This window comes from Leucoraja erinacea, chromosome 7, assembly GCF_028641065.1.
Source record: "Leucoraja erinacea ecotype New England chromosome 7, Leri_hhj_1, whole genome shotgun sequence".
NCBI classification, from domain to species: Eukaryota; Metazoa; Chordata; class Chondrichthyes; order Rajiformes; family Rajidae; genus Leucoraja; species Leucoraja erinaceus.
The window spans coordinates 14,410,674-14,438,030 of NC_073383.1; the positions used below are offsets into that span (position 1 = coordinate 14,410,674).

The 27,357-nt window shown below is 40.2% G+C and overlaps 1 protein-coding gene across 2 annotated transcripts in view; it reads right to left on the minus strand.

The window, feature by feature from the left end:
• Nucleotides 1–3,408: 3,408 nt before the first annotated feature.
• The window catches only part of sf3b1 (splicing factor 3b, subunit 1), a 65,654-nt gene continuing 41,705 nt past the window's right edge, over nt 3,409–27,357 (minus strand). For both annotated transcript variants that reach the window (XM_055637808.1, XM_055637809.1), the window contains 19 exons: nt 25,070–25,367; nt 24,677–24,892; nt 20,959–21,080; nt 19,436–19,633; nt 18,684–18,785; nt 18,403–18,582; nt 17,257–17,343; nt 16,836–17,106; nt 16,548–16,693; nt 15,110–15,256; nt 12,723–12,848; nt 10,908–11,129; nt 10,456–10,638; nt 10,227–10,338; nt 10,009–10,129; nt 8,978–9,109; nt 7,543–7,815; nt 5,614–5,830; nt 3,409–4,954 (listed from right to left, as the gene is read on the minus strand). In XM_055637808.1, coding sequence (XP_055493783.1) covers nt 4,796–4,954; nt 5,614–5,830; nt 7,543–7,815; nt 8,978–9,109; nt 10,009–10,129; nt 10,227–10,338; nt 10,456–10,638; nt 10,908–11,129; nt 12,723–12,848; nt 15,110–15,256; nt 16,548–16,693; nt 16,836–17,106; nt 17,257–17,343; nt 18,403–18,582; nt 18,684–18,785; nt 19,436–19,633; nt 20,959–21,080; nt 24,677–24,892; nt 25,070–25,367 — 3,312 coding nt within the window. In that variant the 3' untranslated portion in view covers nt 3,409–4,795. The remainder of the gene's footprint in view (nt 4,955–5,613; nt 5,831–7,542; nt 7,816–8,977; nt 9,110–10,008; nt 10,130–10,226; nt 10,339–10,455; nt 10,639–10,907; nt 11,130–12,722; nt 12,849–15,109; nt 15,257–16,547; nt 16,694–16,835; nt 17,107–17,256; nt 17,344–18,402; nt 18,583–18,683; nt 18,786–19,435; nt 19,634–20,958; nt 21,081–24,676; nt 24,893–25,069; nt 25,368–27,357) is intronic.

Here is a 27,357-nt window from a genome sequence, read left to right on the forward strand (position 1 = left end):
TGTAGATGATTGTGGGAATGGTAGTGTAGAAGGCAGAGCTATAGTCAATAAATAGGATTCTCACCAATGTGTCCTTGTTATCCAGATGTCCTTGAATTTGAGTGTGGACCAGGAAAGGACAGTGCCTGCTGTGGTAGGTGAATTGGTGGATAATGGATATCTGGGAGGCTGGAGTTGATGTGCGCCATGATCACCCTTGTTTTCCTTCGGTGCTGGGACTCAGAGTGATCTTCTTAAAGCATGCGGAAGAGAGAGAGGTTAATGATGCCTCTGAAGGTTCTGAGGACAGTCAGTGATTCCAACTGGGCCAGTGACTTTCCATAGTTTCACTCTCGGGAAAGCCATTTTGGCATCTTCAATGGTAACCATGGGTACAGTGATCTTATTCCATTGACCTTCTTGTTCAAAACAAGCAGAGTGCATTGAGTTTATTGGTAAGGGCTGTGATGTTGCCAATGATTCTGCCTGACATTACTTTGTACCCCTTTGTAGCACGCAGGCCTTGCCACAATCAATGGGCAACTGTGTGGTTATTCTGAGACTATCTCGATCTGGAATGTTTCTTTTTTTAAGACCAATTTACTATTTATTTTCAATTTATGTACACCTTTGCTTTAAATTCTTGATAGATACAGCACCGCACGAATCCTATGCCCAATAGCATTTGCAGAAAGGTTACTTTTGAACTTGGCACGGACCATGCCATTGTTACCACGAGAATATGACACTTTACCACGTTTTATTTGGTTTACCATTAGTGTTCATCACCAGGAGTGACGTGTTGTTCTTTGCTTTGTAGACGTAGGTACATCTCTTGGTGTCCCTGGCTCTGCAAAGTTTGTAATTAGATTTCCTGTAAAAGTCAGTCACATGACTTGAACGCCTCAGACTTGGTCTTCATTAGGGGATTTCATGGTTCATACATGGTTTCAGGTTGGGTCCTTCAGCACTTGACTTCCTGTTGTCATGATTTTGCTGCACTGTGTCATTATAAATATACAGCATCTGTGGAATGTGTGGTCAACTGCAGGCCAACCACATCGAGCAGCTGGAGCTGCAGTTGGACTCATTCAGGAGGATCTGTGATGCCGAGAGAATCATAGATTGGAGATTCAATGAGATAGTCACACCCAAGGTGCAGTCAGTAGATAGTTGGTTGACACCAGGAAAGGCAGAGTATGCACAGTGTGACCTTTCTCCACATTGGAGAAAAACAGTGGGTCAGGCAACATTTCTGGTCAAGACCCTTCTTCAGACAGAAAGATCAGTCTGAAGAAGGGTCTTGACCCAAAACGTTGCCCATTACCTTCGCTCCATAGATGCTGCCTCACCTGCTGAGTTTCTCCAGCATTTTTGTCTACCTTCGATTTTCCAGCATCTGCAGTTCCTTCTTAAACATACGTGGATGGTTTGGTGCTTCCTGGGTGCCAGGGACAGGCAGGACCATTGCAAGAACCGGGGGAATAACTGCATTTATTATAGGCAAGAGGTCTGACATGCAAGACAGATCAACCCGGGCATGGATAGGAACATGGGACTGGGATATTATAGGTATTATTAAAACATGGCCGAGGGCGAGAGATCTGGCAGCTCATTGCTCTCAGGAATTTTGTGCACGTTTCTGGCTACCACACATCTAGAAAGATGCAAAGGCCTTTGGTAGGGGGCACAAGGTATTTATTATTATGTTTCAAGGGATGATCAATCTTTATTACAGTGGAGGTTAGATTATCTTGTAACAGAAGAGGTTGAGGGGAGATGTGATATTTTAAAGGTGTCTAGATAATTAGGAAAAGCAAAGCTGATTGGTAATAGGTCAAGAAGCAAAGCATTAAATGTTTGTGACAGGTACTGAATAAATACAGATGGAATAAACCCATTTCACCACACCTTCACCAATCTGCCATTGCCCATAACAGCTATGAAAATCTCAACGGTACAGTCTTTGTAGAGGCCAAGTTCTTTACTCAGACTGAACACATCCTCAATTACATTGCCAGCAATTCAATTATGGTACAAGAGACTCAGAACAAATTTGGCAACTCAAAACTGGTCATCCACAAGATATTGTAAACAAGCAGAAGCAACAGCAAAGTACATCACCATAAACCTGTAATGTCATAGCCAAACATATTACAATCGTCTCTCGTTATGTTGGTGCAATTTTGTTATAACATTGCCCAGTTATGTTCTGTTAACAAAAAAGGATAAATCCAATTTAGCCACTTACTGTCCACATAATATACTATAAATCACCCAACATATGAAAGGCTTTCCAGTGCTATCAAGCAACACTCACCAATAACCTGTACAGCAATGCCAATTTTGGTTTAATTAATATCCTAATTTCATCACCATCTGGGTCCAACTATTGCCCCAAGAGAAACCGTAGAGATAATGTGAGAATAATTACCCTAATAGCAAGACAATTCAAGTATGACATCAAGGAGCCCTGAAAGCAGAAGCCAATGGGCATCAACTTAAAAACAAATGGTTGATATCATGGTTCACACAAATGAAGATGACAGTGGTTCCAAGCCCAGCTATCTTCAGATGATTAATCGATAACTTTATTTCCATCTTGAAGTCAGAAGTGGGGAGGATAATTAACAATTGTAGAATATTAATTTCTACAGCTAAAGCAGCCCATGCTGATGTGCAGCTACACTTATGAGTGTATTCAGGAATGTTACTAAGTGCCAAGTAACACTCACACCATCAAAACAACAACCCACGAGTCTATTTACCTATCCCAGACAGGCAATGGTATTATATTCGTCAAGTACCTCATCAAACAATATCCTGGGGCTACCACTGACAATATTATTTTTTCTCAGCAATATTAAGCAAATTAATTATATTGGTTTTGAGTTGTAGCATGAACTTTAATTAAAATATGAAGATTTAACTGTAAAATCTACACCGAATATTTAAGGAGCTGACTGCACCAAAAGCAGCATCACTCACCCATCTCAATCAAAACTAGAAATCAACCTTTACCACAATAAACATCCATTTGGGTGGTGATGGTAAAACAGTATAATTAATTGCCATCTCAACCCAATGGGCAAAGTCAGTCAAAATTCCTACTTCAATTGAAAGAGTATGGGCACAAATGCAGGGAAAAGGCACGAGTAGCTCAAACACACATTATTCAAATGAAAACTAGCAATATATAGGGCAGGATAATTCTTAAGGGACTCCATACATTGGGAAATGTAAAAGATACAACAGAAAATAATTAAATAGCTTACTCGTATAAAACGGAAGAGTAATTGTAACATACCTGCAAGTGCATAAGTGCTGATAAAATCTGCATTTATATATTTTCAAAAAATTGTTTCCACGTTTTAATAAAGACCTCTACAATACTTAATCTAATTTTTTTAAAAAGCACCAGGAGGCATCTTAAAGAGAGACATATTTATTACAACACCAAGTATGCCTGCAGTGAATTATTTAAACCAAAGTACAAGCCTACCAGTTGTGGAATACGAAATCATATGTGAAGCTGACCACATAACCAACGAGTGACGTGTTTATTATGTTGGCTGGATTCACAAGTTTCCAAAATTAATTTCAGTCAAAATGTCAGAGTGGGAGATAAAGCTGATCATAACATTAATCCCAAAATTCGTACTGCAGTAGCTTTAGCTTTAAAGGTTTTATAAATATTACAAGAGAGAATGTAGCGTATTTACAACATATGCTAAAGAGATTTAATGGCAGCAAAACAATGTCATAAACCCACCTCCGCATATTTGGAGGAATTACGCAATTCTAAATGTCACTGTTAACTTAATTCAGTAAAACCCACTAAAGACAATTGATCCCAAAATATCTGGCACAAAAGAGAGCTTTTGATATTTTGGCGAGTTTTCTATTGTTAGTAGTTATATGTTGTCCCACATTTTAGCTCCATGGATGAGCAATCATGGTATGTTTTCTCCTTTTCATTAACAGCGACATGATTTTTCCAATAAAAGGTAGACTAGGATGCATTGTTTCACAGGGATATACGAGCATTTTACAATTTGTGGTGCCATGGATCTCAGAAGCTAATGAATTAATTCAACTTGTCAATTTAATGATAGATTTCTCACTTCAGTCCAGGGATCTTTGCCTGCGCTTATTCAGCATCAAGTCAGTCCTGGTACAAGTAATAATCCTCAAAGTTATCCCTGAAGATGTTTGTCACAAACAATAGAAAAGATCATGCAAAGTTGATCACTATATTTAGCAAAAGTAGAAAAAGTACACTCAGTCACTCAAAGGTAATTGGGGAAATTTAATTGTCCTACAAATTAATGAAGGTAATGTGTTCCTTTGACTGAAAAACAGTTATCTTAAAACTTTCTTCAAAGCACCTCAAAAATAACTTGAGAAATATAAACTGGACTTAGACTTTTTATGTTTATTTTTTTAAGAAACAACCTGTCAACACAAGGAATGAAATCTAAATCTCAATAAAGACAAATCCAAATGAACTGTGAATTGAATGTTCATCATCTTGCTGGTCACGATAAGATTTAGCTATTTAACAACAAGTAATGGGATAAAATTTACAGCTTTTAAGTCCCATTAAAAATAAAATTGTACTACTAGCCCTATTCACTTACTACTTTTACAATCCGTTCCAACAAGATGATCAATGTTTTTTATTAGATGATCAATGTTTTTTATTTCAGACCGTCATCACGTCACATCTGTAGCACAGCATAAGATTGGGTAGCCAAGGGCAATTACAATGCAGCAAGATAGCAGGCAACAAAGACAATGCAAAGAATAACTTGCTTTACAAGATGTAGTCCAGTTCATAGCGGACATGTGTATTTTTGTCATCATTAAAGATCCTTGGGTAATGTGCAATTAGGGCATCCTGTGAACCAATGTATATCGAGTTGTAGATCTTCCAGTATACATCACGTACTTTTCGGGCTGGGTGGAACAAGCCCTTTCAAAAAGAAGAAAGGTAAACGTTTACTATGTTGCTGATGGGTCAATGAGTATTTCAATAGTGAGAAACCATTAAAAAAATGTTTAAAGACAAAATGACTACAGGAATATGCTTTCCTCCGTCCATTAATACTAGTAAAAAACTAAATGAACGGATTGAAATGTTTAAATTATTGTGCTATAAAAGTGTAACATACAGAACTGATGAATTAAATCAGATTGGCAAAGTGAATGGTCTAAGCGTGTAGTTTATTAACCTTCAATTCCATAAAATTGGTCATACCCTGGGAAACCATGTAGAAAACCAGGAAAACAATTACTCTAATATGCTTTGTAAGTCTTCACCAGTATTCGGTTGTGGGACTGCAATTTCTTAAAAGTAGTAGGACATTCGTTTGCACCAAGGATAAAATGTGTTACTGTGAGAAAATCAAGCTCCTTCCCCAGGAAGGGGGTAAAAAGCTCGTACCTTAGTCACTCATGCACCTTCTTGATAACATCGGAGATGACATGCAAGGACATTTCCAAAAGTGTGTTAGGATAAAGATGCTTGCAAAAGTTAAGTTATTACATATCTTGTGAAAGTAGTAGGCTGACAATTTTGTACCCAAAACTAATCTAATCCAAATATATGACAGGAAAGTGATTTGAACTTACCTGTAAACAATATTGTAGCATTCTGCAAGGTCCTAATGCAACCCTTAGACCCTCTAATGCCCCCATTACTGCCTGGATAACGTGTGGTGATGTCTCAAACACATTTGGCCATACATAATTTAGCAAGTGATTTAGAGCATCTTCACAGCCAAATCCATATACTCCCAGGGACATGTGCTGCACAACTGCACTAGCTGTCTGTCTATGAACCAGGTCTCTAAAGTAGAGAAGACAAAAAACACATTAACCTGTTATTGCAAGTTTTGTATTACTGAGCAACATAATATTTGTTAAAATGAATATTTCAAAATCAAGATTCTTGTAAAGCAAACCACAGATACAGTAAATAAAGAACTGCAAGGTTTTCCCATAATTACTTTTGTTATTTAGATTAACACAACCATTTAATCCCCCCCCCCCCCCAGATGTCTTTGAAATGGAAAAGCAGCCTGCACCAGACTATAAATGGCTACAAGAGTTAAGTAGCTCTGGTAATGTACAAGTTGAGCTTGAAGAGGAAGGAAGCAAACAGAGGTCAGCATTTGACTAAAGTGAAGCTCTTATATTTGTCTCAGACAGAATTTTGTCAAGAAGATTATTAGTGCTGCCAGACTATTACGAAACAAGACAGTCATGTAGAAGTGAAACAGAAAAAGCTCTCTTTTAAGGCTAAGGCAGTTGTGCCGGTAATCTAAATGTTAGAGGTAAAAGGCATACGAACACATCGAACCCAACACTTATGAAATTATCAATGGGAAATTAAAGTAACTGACAAGGAGTTTGAGATTATCCTTGCTCTGCATTTTCCTGAAATAACAATGGCCCAGATTCTACAGGAAATTCTGCCACAGTTGCATTCCTAAGAAACCTCGTTATAGAAAAATCACACTATTAAAACAGTTGTGTCAGTGGGGGAAAGGGGGCTCTCTGGTGCTCAATAGATGGTGTTATAATCAATTCTCCATACAATACAAATATATCCAATTTACACCATAAAAACCCATGTTATTACTGAATTACCTGTACTTCATTGGTGTCAGAGCATTTGAGTAATATAAGGAATTAAATAAATGTTTTATGTCTAAAATACTGTTTTGTTTTTGAAATAATAGCTTGGTACAGTTTTATGATATTTAATTAAAAGCAAAAAATGTTGCCTTAGCAAATATTTCACAAATGTTTCAAGACAATATTTTAACAGCATTTCTTGAAAATGATTATTGGACTATTAAACATAGTTAGATGGAACATGTTTGCTTACCACCAATGTATCAATGTTTTCTCCCAATGAAATCAATGGGGCACTTAGCTTTACTTTCATTTTATTTACTCCATACAGCAAACATATCCAGATAAACTAATGCTGACAAAGAAATATTGACTAGGATACTAATGATCCTTCTGACTTTTCTGAAAAGGTTTCATGGGATCTGCTGCAAATTTAATATCTTATTCAAAAGTGACATATTTGATAGAGAAGTATTCCCTCAAGAGAGGGAGGCAATGTTATCCCGTGATTTGTGCATTCCAACCTCAGAAATGTTTTTAATATTAATAAATTCAATAATAAAAATAATACTTTAAAAATCTTTTTGGTACAGGTCCACCACCGATTTTTTGTCAACTGTTGGTCCAGCCCTTCCTATAATCTAGACAAAATCCTCCACCCACTCAGATAATGTAGTGCCTAGGCCTGGTATGGCCTGCAGCCTCTCGAGTCCAATCAAAATATTAGGATTGATCATTAACAGATTAGTGGGATTACTTAAAAACTTACATTAAACTACATTTGAGGTTTATATTTACTACCCAAAATACAAGTAAACAAATAGAGATCTCTATTACTTAATTTTGAAATGTATTCCACATCAAAAACATGGAAAGTAAAATGTTAACATACCAGTTGTCAGAATTTAAAATTAAACTCACCTGTCCATTAAAGCATCTTCAAGCAATGGTGTAACTGCATAAATATAATCTTTTCCCATTTCGCCTATATACTCAAATAAGAATGAAAGAGATTTAAGCACACCATTTTGCACATTCAGCTCAGGAACTCTATACTCATTCATCAACGCAGGAAGCACCGTGAATGGGGAACATGTTTCTGCCACAATAGCAATAGCTACTGTGGTACAGACCCTGTTCTGACGCTCTTGAACCTTCAAGTTATTCAACAGCGTGGCCAGTACATCATGTGGACTGAAAAGAAAGAAAAACAAATTAAAATCCGAATTAAATTCCTATCTGAAATGTGTTTTTTATCTTGTATACATTATTAAATATTTTAATTGTGCAATAAAGACTTTTTTTGCATGCAATTCAACTTAATGGGAAAATTAGCAAATTTACTTTTGATTTTACTTTAATTTAATAAGGAATCTGACATTTCCTCTCGGTACATCATTCAACTTTACACCTTTTGCAGTTACAAGTATACCAATAAATGAAATTTGCCACAAATACAATAAACCAAAACTAAACCATCAACAACCGAGACTATTGTTTCCATAACCTATGTTAATCTCTTGTTGCCATTGGAAGTGGCAGCGCTGCCTTGCAGCTGCAGCTTGCCTGCAGTCCGTTTGTCTTTTCTGTTTTTTGTTTTCCCTTGTCCCGTTTTTACAGTTTATATCGGTTTATTTAGTTGTGTATGTGTGGGGGGTGGGTGTAACATGGTTTTTGACTCTTCCTTCGGGGGGGGATGCGACCTTTCCTGCCGTATCCCCCGTCTCCGTGTCCATCTGCGCTGAGGCCTATCGCGGAGCAGGCGGCCTCCAACTGCGACCGACCTCGAGGCTGCGGAGGCAGAGCCAGGACTTACCAACGCGAGGCTGGCCGACTTCGGGGCTGTGGTTGCGGTGCGACCCAACTTCCGACCCGACTTTGGAGGTTTGGCCGCGGGCCAGTGGACGACATCATCGGGAGCTCGCAGGTCACAGGTGGTGACCTGTTTTTACGGAGGTCACAGGTGGTGACCTGTTTTTCCGGAGCTCCCGCAACTACAGCCAAAGATCCTATAGGATCTTTGACTACAGCTGCGTCCGCTGGACTGGAGGGCGGCAGCTTCGGCAGCTTCAACCGCCATGGACCGCGGAGTTTGAATCGGCCCGTTTGCGGAGCACGGATTCAGCTGCGGGACTTACTTACCATCACCCGGCGGGGTCACAACATCGGAGGCTTGGATTGCCTCAGCGCAGAGGGAGAGCAAGGAGGGAAGAGACTTTGGGACTTTAAGCTGTGTTGAGTGTTTGATAATTATTCTATGTTATGACTGCAGGCTAAACCATTTTGAAAAGTGCAATGACAATAAATTGAATCAAAATCAAATCAAAATCAAATAACTGACTCTCACAAAACGTACCCAATAGCCTTTGCAATGTAGCCAAAAGTGTTTACTGTTGCTCTTCTGATGGCTTTTTTGTGCGCCTTCAAAAGTTCTAACAATTCAAAGCAGATTCTCATCCATTCACGAGCTGATACATACTCTGCGCCCCTAAATAAAAGATAAGACATTCAGAAACATTAGCAAACATCGCCATATAATCTTCTCTACATCGGCGAGACCAAGTGCAGGCTCGGCGGTCGTTTCACCGAATACCTCCGCTCAGTCCGTCTTAACGTCTTCCCAGTGGCTCAGCACCTCAAATCTCCCTCCCATTTCCAATCTGACATTTCTGTCCTGGGCCTCCTCCATTGTCAGAGTGAAGCCCAGCGCAAATTAGCGCTTTTCAATAAATACTGTTGTACCATGTTCGTGAGTATGACTGGGTCATTTGATAACCACCTTATATTTCACTTGGATGGTTTACACCCCAGCGGTATGAACATTGACTTCAGATAGCCCTTGCTTACTCTCCCCATCTCTGTTCTCCCACTAGTCTTACTGTCTCAGACTACATTCTATCTTTGTCCCGCCCCTCCCGACATCAGTCTGAATAAGGGTCTCAACCCGAAACGTCGCCCATTCCTTCTCTCCAGAGATGCTGCCTCACCCGCTGAGTTACTCCAGCATTTTGTGCCTTCCATATAATTGTTGATCAGTATCAAAACAAGCAATCTTAAATTAGTTTTCACTCCATTTCTACACATCAACCTTTCAAATCCTAGTAAACAGGAATTTGCTAATTTTCTAGATTTAAATTCCCTCCAGTTACAGTATCGATATTACATCCTCATTTTCTACAAGTCACATTTGTTCAAATACCAAAAATGTTGGTTGCTAATTTCTCAAGACTAAAGAAAACAACGGTCTGAAGAAGGGTTTTGGCCCGAAATGCTGCCCATTTCCTTCGCTACATAGATGCTGCCTCACCCGCTGAGTTTCTCCAGCATTTTTGTCTACCTAAAGAAAACAACATGTTTATGTAGTCGGACAGTTACTCAGCTAATTACCTATCTGCAATTCGCCCAACCAGGTCAATGCAGTTCTCCTGAACCTTTTCATGCCTGTTCTTCAGAATTGGAGTAAGTCGTGGAAGCAAGTCCTTAATGGGTGGAGTCATTTTATGCATACCTGTATATTAAAATGCAGAACAGTTTGTGAAGTTCTTTGCAAATATTTCTTCAGATTAATTGAAAATAAACATTCTGAGATTAAATGATAAACATACCTATAACATTTACAATGGCTTTTAGCGCTCCCAAAATACTACCCAAAACTTCCGGATACTCTTCACCCAGGTATTCATATAGAACCACACCCAAGTGGCCCATCAGTTTTTCCTACAAATAAAAGGTTTGTATATATTAGATCACATGATTTAGACAGCAGAATACATTGAAAACTAAATTCATTGTAGTAGCTAAGAATATCTAATATGCTCTGAAAAGTATACATACCTCTTGACAGGTCTTCATGACAACTGCAATCCGAGAGATTAGATCTGCAGCTTGCTGTCGAACTTTGGCGGATTTATTGTTCAGGCGCCACAATACCGTTCCACAAATTTGTGGTAAATAGGGCTTTACACGCTTACCCAATGCATTTACCACTGTACCAAAACCATTCAACATTACAGAATCCTATTGAGAAAAATCAATTAATATTAATGTATGAAAGGAAACAAAGCACAAAAGAGTATATATAATTGTTAAAACAGTTTAAAATTCATGCTGGTCATTTATCCCATTTTAACAGTAGGAAAAAAACAAATACAATTGAAGAACCCGAAGTGCAGCAGAAAGTAAACAGTCAGCTCGTAAGGATTTGCATTGTTGCTTGAAATACATTAAGTTGTCAGTAACATTACTTTTAAAATTTGAAGACAGTTGAATGTATACATAAAACACACCTCTGTTGTCTGTTCCTGGAATGCATACAATATGCCATCAATGAGCTGTTCTTCTAATTTGTGATCAATATCTGCAGCTCCCAAGTTACCCATGATCTTTTCAATGGTTTCCATCACCATTTTTCTGTATTGCTCAGCTTCATCTTTTAAGTCATCAACAATCCTGGAGATAATTTCTGCTGCTCCGACCTTATTTGCAAGCTCCACGGTGGTATCTACCAGCTGTCAAGACCAGAAATATAAAAATGTAATCACAAGTATCTAAAGCTTTACTTCTGTTACCTCAGGTGAAATCTTCAACAAGTGGTGGTAGCAGCTGATTCCTGGAAGATCATTTCAAAAGTATATTAAAAAACTGGGTAAACTAAAAAGTGACAAATCAGTCTTCCAACTGGACTAAGAACAGCATCACTTGGTCAAACTCTGTATATGAATTTATTTAGCGAATGCAAAGTCCTTTAGCCAAGCAGTTACCTCTTGATTTGCTGTATGAAGGGTGACAAGTCCTCCTTTGAGTCTTTGTTGAGGGCATGCTTCAATGATGTGTTGCATTGTTTGCTGCTCTCCACAAGCACACCGTGGGGTTGGACTGCTGCCCCATTTGTGAAGGCTGGCCAAGCAGGGGCCATGTCCAGTCCTGAATCTATTCAGCGTCGTCCACTGCTTCCTTGGGTGATTGGTGCCAGGGTGGGGTCTGACACCAGATGTTTATTTGGGACGTCCTTGGACTCCCATTCCTTTTTCCAAGCTGATTGGATGGTGAAATCAGCTGGTGGTGGGTTCTTCCAAATTGGTCGTCTAGATGGAAGTCGAGCAGTGGGTGGGTTGAAGATATCCATGTGAATTGGCAGGTGAGGGGAGTTTTTGGTCTTTTGGAGCATCCTTTGAGTGAGGACTACTCGCCGGATGTGTGGAGGGGCTATGTTGTATAGGACAGGGAGCCAGGGGAGTGGTGTTGAGCGGATTGTTCCTGTGATGATCCTCATTGTTGAGTTCAATTGGGTGTCCACATGGTGTGTGTGGGATGACCTGGACCAAACAGGGGCACAATATTCGGCTGAAGAAAATGCAAGGGCTAGTGCTGAAATGCGCAGTGTGGGGGCTGCTGCTCCCCACTTTGAGCCAGCAAGCTTACTGAGGAGATTGTTTCTGGACTTCACCTTAGCTGCTGTTCTTTTGAATGATATGAAAATTAGAAATGTGACAATGTACTGTCCAGTTACATTGAATTTTAATGTCTACTGTAATCTTTCCAGGAAATCAATTGACTGCAAACCTGCCCAATTTCTTTCCTCCGGAAAACAAAAACAACCGTGACCCTCTACCTTTAAATAGTGCCAAATGCAACTTTCCTGAAAAAAAGTATGCCAACTTACAAATAAATAAAATGCCAATGGATACAATGCGACATTTTTATAAATATACCTTCCAAGATCTTAATGATCTCCTCCAAAGCCAATATGCTTGAATCTATGACAGTAGACATCTAATATGCTTGGACAAAAGTAGCGATTATTTTTACCTGTTTGATGTCAATGTCCATCCCTAACAGGTATTGACCCCATCCTGACTTTCCTTTCATGTGCCTGAATAATCTACTCATTTTTACCTCAACTTAAATTGATTGATTTTCTGTGTCTTTTAAGAATACTTTTTCCTTGTGTTATGTATGATACCTATTTCCCTGGAGTCCATGCACTTAACTGCAATTTTAATTCTGCCTTTTTTATTCATCAATGTTCCTATTTTTAATAGCCAGGCATATGTTATCCTAATGTCCTTTGAATACCTGCACAAAACTGTGTTTTTTTTTACCTGTCTGTAGTTTCTCCTGTCCAAAGCCATTCGATGTTGCCAAAAGTGCTTGAAGAATGGAGGAAGGATTTCAGTTTTGATGTAGTTGGCTTCCACACCATCCGTTCCACAACATTGTTTCACCACCTACAAGCAATGGATATAATTACCAGGAGCTTGCGCGCCGCGAGTGGTTAAATGGGGTTTAATTAATGGAATATTAGAGACTTAAACTTATTTCTTAATTAAAGGAATAATCAGAGGTTAGATCTTGTATGTGTTCTTGGTTTACAGACTACTTATAACAGTAAAACTCATTTACTAAATAAGCAGCCATGTCAGCACCATATTAACAAAGCATATTAGGAAAAATGTAGCACTTGGGACTTTGCTTATACCAAAATATTTTAAAATATTTTGGAGTAGTTCCTGAAGATTGGCGGGTAGCAAACGTAACCCCACTTTTTAAGAAGGGTGGGAGAGAGAAAATGGGGAATTACAGACCAGTTAGTCTAACATCGGTAGTGGGGAAACTGCTAGAGTCAGTTATTAAAGATGGGATAGCAGCACATTTGGAAAGTGGTGAAATCATTGGCCAAAGTCAGCATGGATTTACGAAAGGTAAATCATGTCTGACGAATCTTATAGAATTTTTCGAGGATGTAACTAGTAGCGTGGATAGGGGAGAACCAGTGGATGTGGTGTATCTGGACTTCCAGAAGGCTTTCGACAAGGTCCCACATAAGAGATTAGTATACAAACTTAAAGCACAAGGCATTGGGGGTTCAGTATTGATGTGGATAGAGAACTGACTGGCAAACAGGAAGCAAAGAGTAGGAGTAAACGGGTCCTTTTCACAATGGCAGGCAGTGACTAGTGGGGTACCCCAAGGCTCAGTACTGGGACCCCAGCTATTTACAATATATATTAATGATCTGGATGAGGGAATTGAAGGCAATATCTCCAAGTTTGCGGATGACACTAAGCTGGGGGGCAGTGTTAGCTGTGAGGAGGATGCTAGGAGACTGCAGGGTGACTTGGATAGGCTGGGTGAGTGGGCAAATGTTTGGCAGATGCAGTATAATGTGGATAAATGTGAGGTTATCCATTTTGGTGGCAAAAACAGGAAAGCAGACTATTATCTAAATGGTGGCCGATTGGGAAAGGGGGAGATGCAGCGAGACCTGGGTGTCATGGTACACCAGTCATTGAAGGTAGGCATGCAGGTGCAGCAGGCAGTAAAGAAAGCGAATGGTATGTTAGCTTTCATTGCAAAAGGATTTGAGTATAGGAGCAGAGAGGTTCTACTGCAGTTGTACAGGGTCTTGGTGAGACCACACCTGGAGCATTGCGTACAGTTTTGGTCTCCAAATCTGAGGAAGGACATTATTGCCATAGAGGGAGTGCAGAGACGGTTCACCAGACTGATTCCTGGGATGTCAGGACTGTCTTATGAAGAAAGACTGGATAGACTTGGTTTATACTCTCTAGAATTTAGAAGATTGAGAGGGGATCTTATAGAAACTTACAAAATTCTTAAGGGGTTGGACAGGCTAGATGCAGGAAGATTGTTCCCGATGTTGGGGAAGTCCAGGACAAGGGGTCACAGCTTAAGGATAAAGGGGAAATCCTTTAAAACCGAGATGAGAAGAACTTTTTTCACGCAGAGAGTGGTGAATCTCTGGAACTCTCTGCCACAGAGGGTAGTTGAGGCCAGTTCATTGGCTATATTTAAGAGGGAGTTAGATGTGGCCCTTGTGGCTAAGGGGATCAGGGGGTATGGAGAGAAGGCAGGTACGGGATACTGAGTTGGATGATCAGCCATGATCATATTGAATGGCGGTGCAGGCTCGAAGGGCCGAATGGCCTACTCCTGCACCTAATTTCTATGTTTCTATGTTTCTAAAATCAGTGGCAATGTATCATCTTTTAGTTTTCCAACCATGCAAGTCATAGAACACTAATGCCAGAAATTGATTTGACTTTTTCATGTCAATGAACTCAAAGCACAAAACTATAGTATTGATAAAACACATTTTACCCAACACAAATATGTTCACGACAAGTTGTTCCAAAATGTTCTTTACAAACATTTAAATCATCAAATGAATCATACAAAACTCTGAGGCCATTCACATCATATGACCCGACCTTTGAAAGATCTATCCAATTAAACCCATGACCCTTCTCCAGTCTCACAGTCCTGGTGCTGGCTCGAAGGTGCAGGCTACTCCTGCACCTATTGTCCTGAAAATGTTTCTCATTAGTGATATGCATCAATTCAATTCAGAATGTCAGGCATGAGTAAAAGATAACATCTAGATGTAAAAATTTAACAAACCCAATGTTTAGTTATGCTTAAGTTGTTCATCAAATAAAATATCACCATACAATGGTTATAAACTTACCTTGAGCACAATTTTCTTCATTTCTTCATCAGGAGACTGAAACTCTCGGATAAGGATCAACATCACTTCACGTGTATAGTAGTTAGCATACTCAGCATCCATAAGGGGAATCAGGTAACCAATAGCCTTTAAAAAGGCAGCCAAACCCTAGAACACACCAGGTTAATATTAAGTGTTGGAAACTAATAGTCAAGTATTCACACATCCTGCTTTAAAAAAAAAAAGGCAAACATTGGTTGGAACTGGAATTCTCCACGGTTGCACACTACCGCGGTCTAGGCATAAGCTTAGGGGCAATCGCACCTTTGCGGTTGCAGCTCCTAGACTGTGGAACAGCATCCCCCCTCCCATCAGAACTGCCCCCTCCATCGACTCCTTTAGGTCAAGACTAAAATCTAATCTATACTTCCAAGCCTTTCCTGATGTCCACTGAGCGAGGGCTATATGTATATATGTATGTAGTTTGTTTGTTTATGCTATTCTTATAACAAATGTAAAGCACTTTGGCCAACGAGAGTTGTTTTTTTAAATGAGCTATATAAATTAATATGACTTGACTTGACTACCGAAGGAGAAAGCACAATGTGAAGAACAAATGATTTTACATTTCAAGGGAGAAATATATAAATGATGGCCAATATATCTGAAGGGCTGAATCAACTAATCATAGTGAAATGTAATAAAAAGGAACTACAGATGCTGGTTTATACCAAAGATAAACACAAAATGCTGGAGTAATTTCAGCTATCAGGCAGCATCTCTGGAGAATATGAATATGGAAAAGACATTTGGTGTTGGGACCCTTCTTCCGACCAATTGTAGCTATGGGTAGGAGGGGAGGGAGAAAATAAAAACATCAACAGACAAGGGGATTCCCTGATAAGCCCATTGTTGGCTAGAGACGGTGTGAGCCCAGATGCGAAGGAGACGGCAGAATTGCGAGTGGGGGACAGTGTCTCTGCACAGGCAAGGTGGAAGGAAGTGTAGTCCAGATAACTGTGGGGGTCGGCAGGTTTGCAGTAGACATCAGTTGATAGACTGTCTCATGTGATGGAGACAAAGGGGAAAGAGGTGCCAGAGATAGCCCAGGAAAATTTGAGGTCAGGGTGGAAGTTAGTGGTGGCAACTGAAGCCCATGAATTCTGCACAGGAGCAGGAGGCAGTCCCGAAGCAGTTGTCAGTGTAGCGGTGAAATAGTTGGGGACACGACCATGGGCCTGGAACAAAAAGGCAGGCTTAGCACATTTATATGTGCAACATCTATTCTCAGTATTTTTAACATAATGTAAAAGAAAATCAGATTCTAAAAACATTGAACCAGATTGATTATTTTAAGTTCTTTCATAGGTTATGTAATGGCACTGTATGATTATTTGCTTACTGACAATTGTCAAAATCACAAAGATCTACAAAATTATGCTCATGAAGTAATTCTTACTTTGCCTCTGTGCTGTCGAATACCTTTCCACAATGGTTTCAGAACAGAGTCAAATGACTCAATACCATATGGAGTTGCAGCTTCAGCCAAGGCAGCAATAGCCAGAGCACTGATGGTTCGTACTTTCTGCTGCTCATCAACCAGACCTGTGGGGGAAAAATATACATTTCATACGAACGAATTATGCATTCATTCAACTTCAGATATCTAAACTAAAATCACCACTTAAAACTTAAATTTCTTTGTTACAGATTATGTTACGAACCCATTTATGTCATCAATACGTACCGTGTTCAATAATCTCAACCAAGCTTCTCAAATGAGGCAAGATGGCACAACCCATAAGGATGGCAATCTGCTGCACAATTTTGATTCCTGTGTGCCGAGCTTGCCATGATTTCTTGCTTTTACACACAGCTTTAAGGAAGGGCAACAGTGATGGAATACCCAGAGCAGAAGCAACAACGGCAAAGGCTCGAGCTGTTGTGTTTCTTACATATTCATCCATGTTATCAATATCAGGACGCATAGTAGAAATCATGGTGGCAAGACCTGCAGCCTAACAATACAGAACACAAACAAAATGTCAGTCCAATATACAGTTAGTTGAGTGCTCTTTCCCCCCCCGTCTTATGGACAGGCAAATCAATTTTCTGCATAGAATTTTATTTTGGGTTCAATAATGTTTTTAAATGGACTGTATTCAAACCTTTGCTAAGTTAGAGATGATTTCTCTGCCTTCCACTCTTGCATAATAGTCTTCATCAATCAGCAATGGCTCAATAACCACAAGAATCTGTTTAAAAAAAGTCAGCATTTTGGTTAATAAAGCAACGTATAAATACATATCCCTCACTATCACAACATGGACAATAGCTCCTAAATCCAAAGCCTCCATCACAGAGGGCAAGGGCTTCAGCCACATGGGGATGGCATAAGCTGCATGTTGCTTCCAAATCACATTGTTTTGACTTGGAATTATCTTGCCAGTCCTTCATTGTTGTTGGATCTTAATTTCTGGAATTACTAACAGCATTGCGCAAGTACCTTCACCAGAAAGATCCCAGCGTTTGAAGATGGCTTCTCAAGGGCAATTGAGAATAGACAATACTGCCAGTATTTCTCACATTCCAGAAAATGAATGCACTAAAAATGTCATGCAACTTTAATTTTGTTTCTCCTACTGAACAAAGTTGATAAACTGAATCATTTGTTTTTGAAACACTAGTTAATCCATTATCAAGTTACCCACCATAAACATCCAGGAAGCCAAGACAGACAAAGTTAACCAACACTAAACCACCACCGTGACGATCAGAACAAGGCAATCGTGGCTCTGACGTACAGCTCACTTCAAAGGTTTCCTGTCATTATAAAAGCACGGAAAATGCGGGGTGGAATAGTCAGGCTCGTACAACCAATGCTGCAACGATCAGGCTAAATATATGATATCCAACTTTGTGGGTGTGCTATGTATGGTTCAATGTCCAGCAGTAGCACAACAGGATACATTGTTAGTATTAATAGGATCCAGCAGTCTTGCAATTTCTATCTCTAAGAATAAGAAATGACCACAAAATAATTACTTCAGCAGTCAATCTTGACTTGGAGACATCAAAGCCTGTTCTCTCTGCTGGGTAACAATCCAAGATTGTTTAAAAGATCATTGCAGAGCACCACAGCTTGGTTATATTTTATCATAGTGGTACAAACACGATCTCAGTGTAATTAGGATGGGGCAAACAAAACACAGCCTTACCGCTGTTGCGTAGGACAAATGTTTTATAAACAAATGATAACTTATGTATACCTTAAACTGCATATGTCAAAAATTCACCCCACAACTCAAACGTACCTTGTGGACGTATGGGCGGACTAAATCGTCTAACTTGTAGAGGATTCGGTCAATAACTTTAACCAGCAAGTGGCGCTCTTGGTCTTCAAGCGTCGGGGACATCAGCAGTGGAAGAATTTGATTGAACAGGGGACCAGCTCCAAATTCTCTGGCTTTATCAGTTATTTGACGTAAAGCAGCCTTGAAGACGGAAGTAAGAAAATAATTTAAAGATACATTATTTCCAGAATTACATAACCAGTTACAGCTCTCCGAAAAAAAAATAATAATAATAAACCTACCTTCCTCATTGGAGGAGTGCCATTCTTTATCTTCAAAAGCAACTTCATTATCTTTCTTTCTTTTTGCTCTTCTGGACTCAGGGTAGATTCATCAACTTCAACCTGGTGAGTACCAATAAGAAAACAACCCCGTTAGGCACTGCAACACTGAAACTTCCTTCATAAAACAGTTGTTTGCATGGCATCCTCATGTAATTTTTGAAAGAAATCATTTAACCAAAACAAAAGTACATCTGTACTGGATGCAAAAATTACATTATTTGGTTAGGTTTAAAAAAATCACAGCTGGGTAAATATCCCCATCATTAAAAAACATTGCTTTGTGCAAATAAATATGGAGATAGAAGTGTCTCCATATTTATTTGCTTTCACACTTCAGCTGTTCCTCCTTATGGACTAGACATAAACTTTACCTTTTTTACAAACCAGTGACCAATATTTTACCTAGATTAACTGCAATGGTGTCCTGCGTATGACAAATGATACAAAACTGTCATGAGATCATACCAAATTATGTTACTGTATTTTAGAATGTGAAAGAACACTTTTAACATAATTAAGAATTTTAAATGTTCATACAGAGACAATGCCAAATATATTTGGAAGTAAATTACTTTACTATTGATGCAGCCTGAACACTGTTAATGTAATTTATTTGTCAACACTCTGTACTTCTGCCTCACAGCCTGATCTACCTTCCATGTAAATTACAACATTTTACTGGGAATTATAACATTCTTAACTATACTTACCAACAATTTATCAAAGTACTGGATGTCATCTGGCTTCAGGAATGGAAGATTACCAGAGGGCTGATCATTCATGTTCTTTGCTGAACGTTCTTCAGACTGCATGTGGAAACCAGTTAGGCCTCCAAGTGGTGTTGGAGTTGCAGTCAGTTTACGAGCAGGTGTTCGAATTGGGACATAACCAGCTGGAGGTGGAAGGACCTGAAAGCATTACAAAGCAAGCCATTAACATTATTATCCACACGATACTTACAATCCATACCAAACAAGACAAGCAATGTTTCATTATCAATAATACACAAATGCTGGCATAACTCAGCAGGACAGGCAGCACCTCTGGATAGAAGGAATGGGTGACGTTTTGGGTTGAGACCCTTCTTCAGGGTCTCAACCCGAAATGTCAGTGGTAAGGTAAAAAATCTCACAGAAATGTCAGTGGTAAGGAGGAAAATGAAATGCCTTCATTTTGAGGGGACTAGAATATAAAAGCAAGGATGTAATGCCGAAGCTTTATGAGGTACTAGCCAAGCTGATTTGGAATATTGGTAGCAGTTTTGGGCCCCATTTCTGAAGAAGGATGTGTTGGGATTAGAGAGGTCCAGAGGAGGTTTACAAAAATGGTCCCAGGGATGATTGGGTTAATATATAACGAGCATTTGATGGCTGTGGGTCTGTCCTAGCTGGAGTTTAGAAGGAAGAGGGAATATCCTGAAATATTCTGAATAATGGGAGAGTCTAGAACCAGAGGGCAAGCCCCAGAATAAAAGGACGTACCATTAGAATAGAGATGAGGAGGAATTTCTTTAGTCAGAGGGTGGTCAAACTATGAAATTCATTGTCACAGTCAGTTGTGGACGCCAAGTCATTGGGTATTTTTAAAACAGATTGATAGGTTCATGATTAGGATGAGAGTCAAAGGCTATGAAAATGCGGCGGCTCAGTGGTAGAGTTGCAGCTTTACAGCGCCAGAGACCCACGTTTGATCTTGACTATGGGCACGGAGTTTGCACGTTCTCCGACACGGCGTGGGTTTTCTCCGGGTGTTCCGATATCCTCCCACATTCCAAAGGCGTGCAGGTTTGTAGGTTAATTGGCTTCGGTAAATTGTCCCTAGTGTGTAGGATAGAACTAGTGTAAGGATGGTCACTGGTCAGCGTGGACTCAGTGGGCCTAAGGGTCGGTTTCCACGCTGTATCTCTAAACTAAAACTAAACTAAGGCAGGGGAATGGGGTAGAGAAAAAATAGATCAACCATGCGCAGGTATATGGGACTAGGGGGAGATTATGTGTTCGGCACGGACTAGAAGGGTCGAGATGGCCTGTTTCCGTGCTGTAATTGTTATATGGTTATATGATGGAAAGGCAGTGTAGACTCGATGGATCGAATGGCCTAATTCAATTCCTATGTCTTATGGAAGTAATAAAAGTAACGTCAGCAATATTGTCTCCAAACAAGCCCAATGGTCTTTGTTAAGTACACATGCTTATTTTAAATGCAAAATTGTACAACGTTTAGACTACATTACCTTATAGCCTTCAGGGAACATTGCATCCAGTTCTTCATCTGTAAGTGGACGATTCCTTTCATCAATTTCACGTTCCCAACGCCAAGCCTGCAGTTGTTCAGGTGTCATGCTCATCAAGTGACCTACAAATTAATTTAAATATTGTTCCTTTAAACAATTTTTAACCATTTTGAAAAAAATATCAACTCCTTGTAGAATTCTGTCCTTTCACAATTTCTCAATATATTTATATTCCTAATAAACTATTAGAGTAAACGTCATACAGCATGGAAACAGTCCCTTTGGTCCAACCATGTCGACGAAGACGCCCCATCTAATCTAATCCCATTTGCCAGTATTTGACTCATCTGCCTTTAAACCTTTCCTGTCCATGCACCTGTCCAAGTGTCTTTTAAACGCTTTCACAGTACCTGCCTCGGCTACCTCCTCTGGCACTCATTCAAATATATCCAGCACCTCGAGTGAAAAGGTTGCCTCTCAGGTTAAGATTAAATCTTTCCCCTCTCTGAACAGCACAGTGACACAGTAGTCGCTGGCTCACAGCTCCAGACACCCGGGTTTGATACCGACTACAGATGCTGTGTGGAGTTTGCACATTATCCCTGTGACTACATGAGTTTTCTCCAGGTGCTCCAGTTTCCTCCCACATTCCAGACGTACAGATTTGTAGGTTAATTGGCTTCTGTAAATTACCCCTAGTGTGTAGGACATAGAACTAATGTATGGGTGATACAGCATGGAAACTGGCCCACTGAGTGTATCTCCAAACTAAAACCTTAAATTTATGTCCTGATTCTTGGATCCCCTACTTTGGGTAAAAAGTAGGGTAAAAATCCCCTACTTTGTGTGCATCCACCTTATCTATTCCCCTCATGATTTTATAAACCCGTATCACCCTTCAGCCTCTGGCATTCCAAGAAACAGCTTGCCCAACGTCTCCCTGTAGCTCAGCTCCCAAAGTCCATACATCCTCGTAAATTATTAGATTAAGATATACAGGATTCACTATGACTTGGTCGTATAGATTCAGAACTGTCTTAAATGGGATTATTCATGGAAGGCAGAGGTTTGTGGCCTTTCTGTTATACAAATCCATGTAAAAGGATTTGCAGATCCTCAGCCTATCTGTCTGCAAGGATGTTACCAAGCCGTCCTCCTCCCCGTCCTCCTCCCTAAGGCTGTTCAAGAAGAATCACAGTCTCATCCTGCTCCATGTGGTGGACCCTGGATCGGAAGATGATCTTGGAGGATTCAGAGGTAAAGAGCCGAGCTTGCCGGCCCTTCAACTCTAAGTTACTCCCTCACATCCACCCCTCTCAACTGCAGGAGCAGTTGCTGCAAATTTGTCTGGAGTTGACACAATTCCCTCTGACTGTCTTGCTCGCTGAACCCCTTTATTTATGAAGAACCTCTTAATGTTCTCCTTGGTTGCTTCCCACCAGAGTGCCAGGAGTTCACAGTTCTCCAACATGCGTAGTCCCTCTTTAGTTCCTCAATGTTCTCTGGGGTCAACAGCTTCACAACCCTTCTCTTAGTTCGCAATAACCAACCTGATATCCCGGTGGCTCAGCACTTCAACTCCCCCTCCCGAATCAGACCTTTCTGTCCCGGGCCTCCTCCATGGCCAGAGTGAGCCCCACCGTAAATTGGAGGAGCAGCACCTCATATTTCACTTGGGTAGATTACACCCCAGTGGTATGAACATTGACCTCCAATTTCAGGAAGTGCTTGCTTTCTTCCTCTTTCCCCTCCCCTTCCCAGCTCTCCCACAGCCCACTGTTTCCACATCTTCCTTTCTTCTACCCGCCCCACCACCCGCACATCAGTCTGAAGGAGGATCTTGACCCGAAACGTCACCTATTCCTTCGCTCCATAGATGCTGCCTCACCCGCTGAGATTCTCCAGCATTTTTTATCAACCTTTCATTTAGAAATGTAGATGGGTTAGTGAATAAGTTTGCTGACGACGCCAAAATTGGAGGAGTTGCAGAGAGGAAGAAAGGCTGTCAGAAGATACAGCAGGATATAGATCTGCTGCAGAAGTGGGCAGAGAAATTAAAGATGGAGCTTAATCCAAGCAAGTGTGAGTTTGGGAGGTTTGGGAGGTTGAATTCAAGGGAAAAGTATGCAGTTCATGGCAAGACCTTCAACAGCATTGATGTGCAAAGGAATCTTGGGAGTCCAAGTCCATAGCTCACTGAAATGGTAGCACAAGTAGATAGGGCGGTAAAGAAGGAGTATGGTATGCCTGCCTTCATTGCAAAGGATATTGAATATAAGAGTAAGGAAGTAATGATGCAGCTCTATAGGACTGGTTCGGCCACATTTGGAGTATTCCATGCAGTTCTGGTCACCCCATTACAAGAAAGATGTGGAGGCTTTGGAGAGGGTGCAGAGAAGATTTACTTTAGTTTAGATGGTTTCAACTACAGGGGGAGACTTGGAATGTTTTCTCTGGAATGTCTGATATTGAGGGGAGACAAGAGAGAAATACAGCAACCTCTCGTTATTAGACCTCTTTATACCAGACTTTGGTTATAGCAGACTGTCTCTAAGAACTCAGGCTGCTAGTCACACTGTGGAAGCTACAGAAACTGACAAGCAACCGCTCTGATCAATACTTAATTCTATTAAACAATATAACAAATAACATTTAGTATTTTTAGCTTGCAGTAACAAAAATACATTTTTGGCTGTTAAAAAGAACTTTGGATTTGAAAACAACTTGTTATTTCATGTAGTGATGGAACAAATCCCTTACTAGGTTAAGGCAAACAATCAGCAATAATGGACACCACCCCTCTCCCTCCCCCTCCCAAAAATAGTTTGTTATAATTAGGGTTTACTGTATATAAAATTATGAGAGGCACAGAGTGTCAGAACCTCCCCCCCCCCCCCCCCCAGGGTGGAAATGTCCTACACTCGAGGGCATAGTCATAAGGCAAAGGGGAAACAGTAATGGAGTGTGCAGTGGGGATCTGGAATACATTGCCAGGGGTGGTTGTGGAGGCAGAGAGTATAGTGGCATTTTAGAGGTTTATGGATAGGTACCTGGAAGTGCAAGGAAGAGAGGAATATGGATCATGTATAGTCAGATGCGATCAGTTTAACTTGACATCATGCTCGGCACAAACATTGTGGGTCTTAGGCCCTGTTCCTGTGCTGCACTGCTCTATGTTCTATGTAAATTATCTCTGCACTTGTTCCAGCTTATTGACATCTTTCCTATAGCAGGGTGAGCAAAACTGAACACAAAAATAAAACTGAACACAATTTTATTGAGAAGTGACCTTATTATGTGCAAGATCAGGAGGGGCTTCCAACTCAGAAAAGAAGGGTCTTTGATCATCAACTATAAACCAAACGAAGTGTTCAATAAAAATCAAATGATGGAAATAGCAAACAGATCAAACAGCATCTATGAACAGATAAACACTGTTATTTTTTTAGGACAAGGATTTCCAGCAACTAAACTATCTTGACTTTGGAATGAAAGTGCACATTGTCAAGAATGAGGACAACACAGACTTCAATGTTGCCTTCTTCCTCTCCATATTCCACGCTCAGGATGAAACTAATCATTTGGTAAAGTACTAATAGTCTATCACTGGATATTAAACTACATTCAAACATGACCAAACTCAAAATATAGCATTGTATACTGATTCGCCTGATATAAACTAAATAAGAGTATTTGCGATATAATACAAATAATTTACCTGGTGTTGGCGTTGCCATAGCCATTGCTGGTGTGCCTTTTGGTGTGATTCCACTAGGTGTAAGCAACGGAGTACTACCACCCATCTGACTAGCTGGTGTTTCATCCCAACGAGATTTTCTTTTGCTTGCACCTGGGGTTGGAGTTTCACCAATGGAGTCACCTCCACGATCTGTACGTGGTGTCTCAGCCCATCCACTGCCATGTCCAGGTGTTTCTAAAATAAAAAAGTGAACAAAGGTTATCACGTTAAATTCAGGATTTTTGAGTTAAGATTTTTTATTAAACAGCTTTTTTAAGCTTTCAAATTAATCACAGAATCCAAAATACTATCTATTTTAACAAGAATCACCGCAACAGGATGCAATATTCTGACAGAAAGACTTCATTTTACCTCTATCCGTTTTTGGAGTTTCATCCCATCTGTTCTTGCGCACACTGGAAGTTGCGCCTCCATGACCTGGTGTGGCATGACCAGGTGTGTCCCGTCCAGGTGTAGCAGCCCCTGCGGGTGTATGACTGGGAGTCGGTTCCCACATTCTTGAGCTTGGGGTTGCACCAGGAGTCTCACTGCCCTTTGATCGACCGGGAGTTTCATCCCAACGGCTCTGAGAAGGGGTGTTGCCAGGTGTGTGACCAGGAGTATGCCCTGGTGTGTGCCCAGGAGTGTGTCCAGGGGTGTGTCCAGGAGTCTATCAAAAGACCAGTTACATTTATTCATGCATATTCACCATTGCCAAATGTGCAATAATGTTACTTGCAAAAATAGAATCCACATATGCTCACTTTATAGTGTTTTAGTTTAAGATAGGATACTCAACTACTATTTAACATTTGTTTGATAATTTTTAAAGGAAAAGGAGTCCAATCCTAGATTCTGCTGATATCTGAACGATAGGAAAAAAATCAAAAAGTCTCAAATTGTAACATGATTTGTCAAAGAAAAATGCTCGTTATCAAGAAAAGGAGTCTCATAATTCATTCAAATATTTTACCATTATGTCGTTGAACTTCAGGCTATTGTTTCCTGTATGTCAAACAGAGAATAATGCAGTGTTGGAAGGAACTGCAGATGCTGGTTCAAACAGAAGTTCGGCACAAAAAGCTGGAGTAACTCAACGGGTCAGGCAGCATCTCTGCAGAAGAGGAATAGGTTACATCTCTGAAGATGTGTTTTGATCCGAAACGTCACCCTTTCCTTTTCTCCAGAGATGCAGCCTGACCCGCTGAGTTACTCCAGCTTTTTGTGTCTATCTTCGAGAACAATGCAAAGTGCAATGGAAGAGATTAGGGCAGAAGAGCAAGAACTTGACGAGAGAGAGATAGGCTTTAGTATTAATAAGATGCTAGTTGGAGCAAGAGTGGGTGGGGCACATAGGGAAGATATATAAAGGAGACAATTCCAAAGCTTAGGAACTTAAGACAATCAATTAGAGAACAATCAAGTTTAATGAGATGAACATAAATATTTCTGACAGTTATTAGGAAGATGGGAACTGGACGAAAGACCAGTTAGTGTCTTACTCGGCATGAATGTCATGTTTGACTGGGTCAGTGTGCAAGTACAATACAAATGTTTTCAGGTTTGGTCAGAAAATAAAAAGGTACTTGGGCTCTGATCAGTTTTGCTTTGACTACAATAAGTTATGGTTGAGTTTCATTTTTTAATATTCCAGCAATACTTAAGAGTCATAGAGTGGTACAGTGTGGAAACAGGCCCTTCGGCACAAATCGCCCACACTGCAAACAATGTACCAGTTTCACTAGTCCCACTTGCCTGCGCTTGGTCCATATCCCTCCAAACCTGTCCTATCCATGTACCTGTCTAACTGTTTCTTAAATGATGGGATAGTCCCAGTCTCAACAACCTACTTTGGCAGCTTGTTCCATACACTCACCACCCTTGCGTGAAAATGTTACCTCTCGGATTCCTATTAAATCTTTTCCCCCCCTTCACCTTGAACCTATGTCCTATGGCCCTCGATTCCTCCACTCTGGGCAAAAGACTCTGGATCTACCCGATCTACAGTGTCCTCCATATGTTTGGGACAAAGATCCATCGTTTATTTATTTGGCTCTGTACTCCACAATTTGAGATTTTGAATAGAAACAAAAAAAATCACATGTGGATAATGTGCACATTGACAGATTTTAATTAAATCCATTTTTATACATTTTAGTTTCACCATGTAGAAATGACAGCAGTGTTTATACACAGTCCCCCCATTTCAGGGCATCATAATGTTTGGGACACAGCAGTGTCATGTAAATGAAAGTAGTCATGTTTAGTATTTTGTTGCATATTCTTTGCATTCAATGACTGCTTGAAGTCTGCGATTCATGGACATCACCAATTGCTGGGTGACTTCTCTGGTGATGCTCTGCCAGGCCTGTATTGCAGCCATCTTTAGCTTATGCTTGTTTGGGGGCTAGTCCCCTTCAGTTTCCTATTCAGCATATAAAACGCATGCTCAATTGGGTTCAGATCGGGTGATTGACTTGGCCACTCAAGAATTGACCATTTTTTAGCTTTGAAAAACTCCTTTATTGCTTTAGCGGTATGTTTGGGATCATTGTCTTGCTGCAGAATGAACCGCCGGCAAATGAGTTTTGAGGCATTTGTTTGAACTTGAGCAGATAGGATGTGTCTATGCACTTCAGAATTAATTCTGCTACTACCAT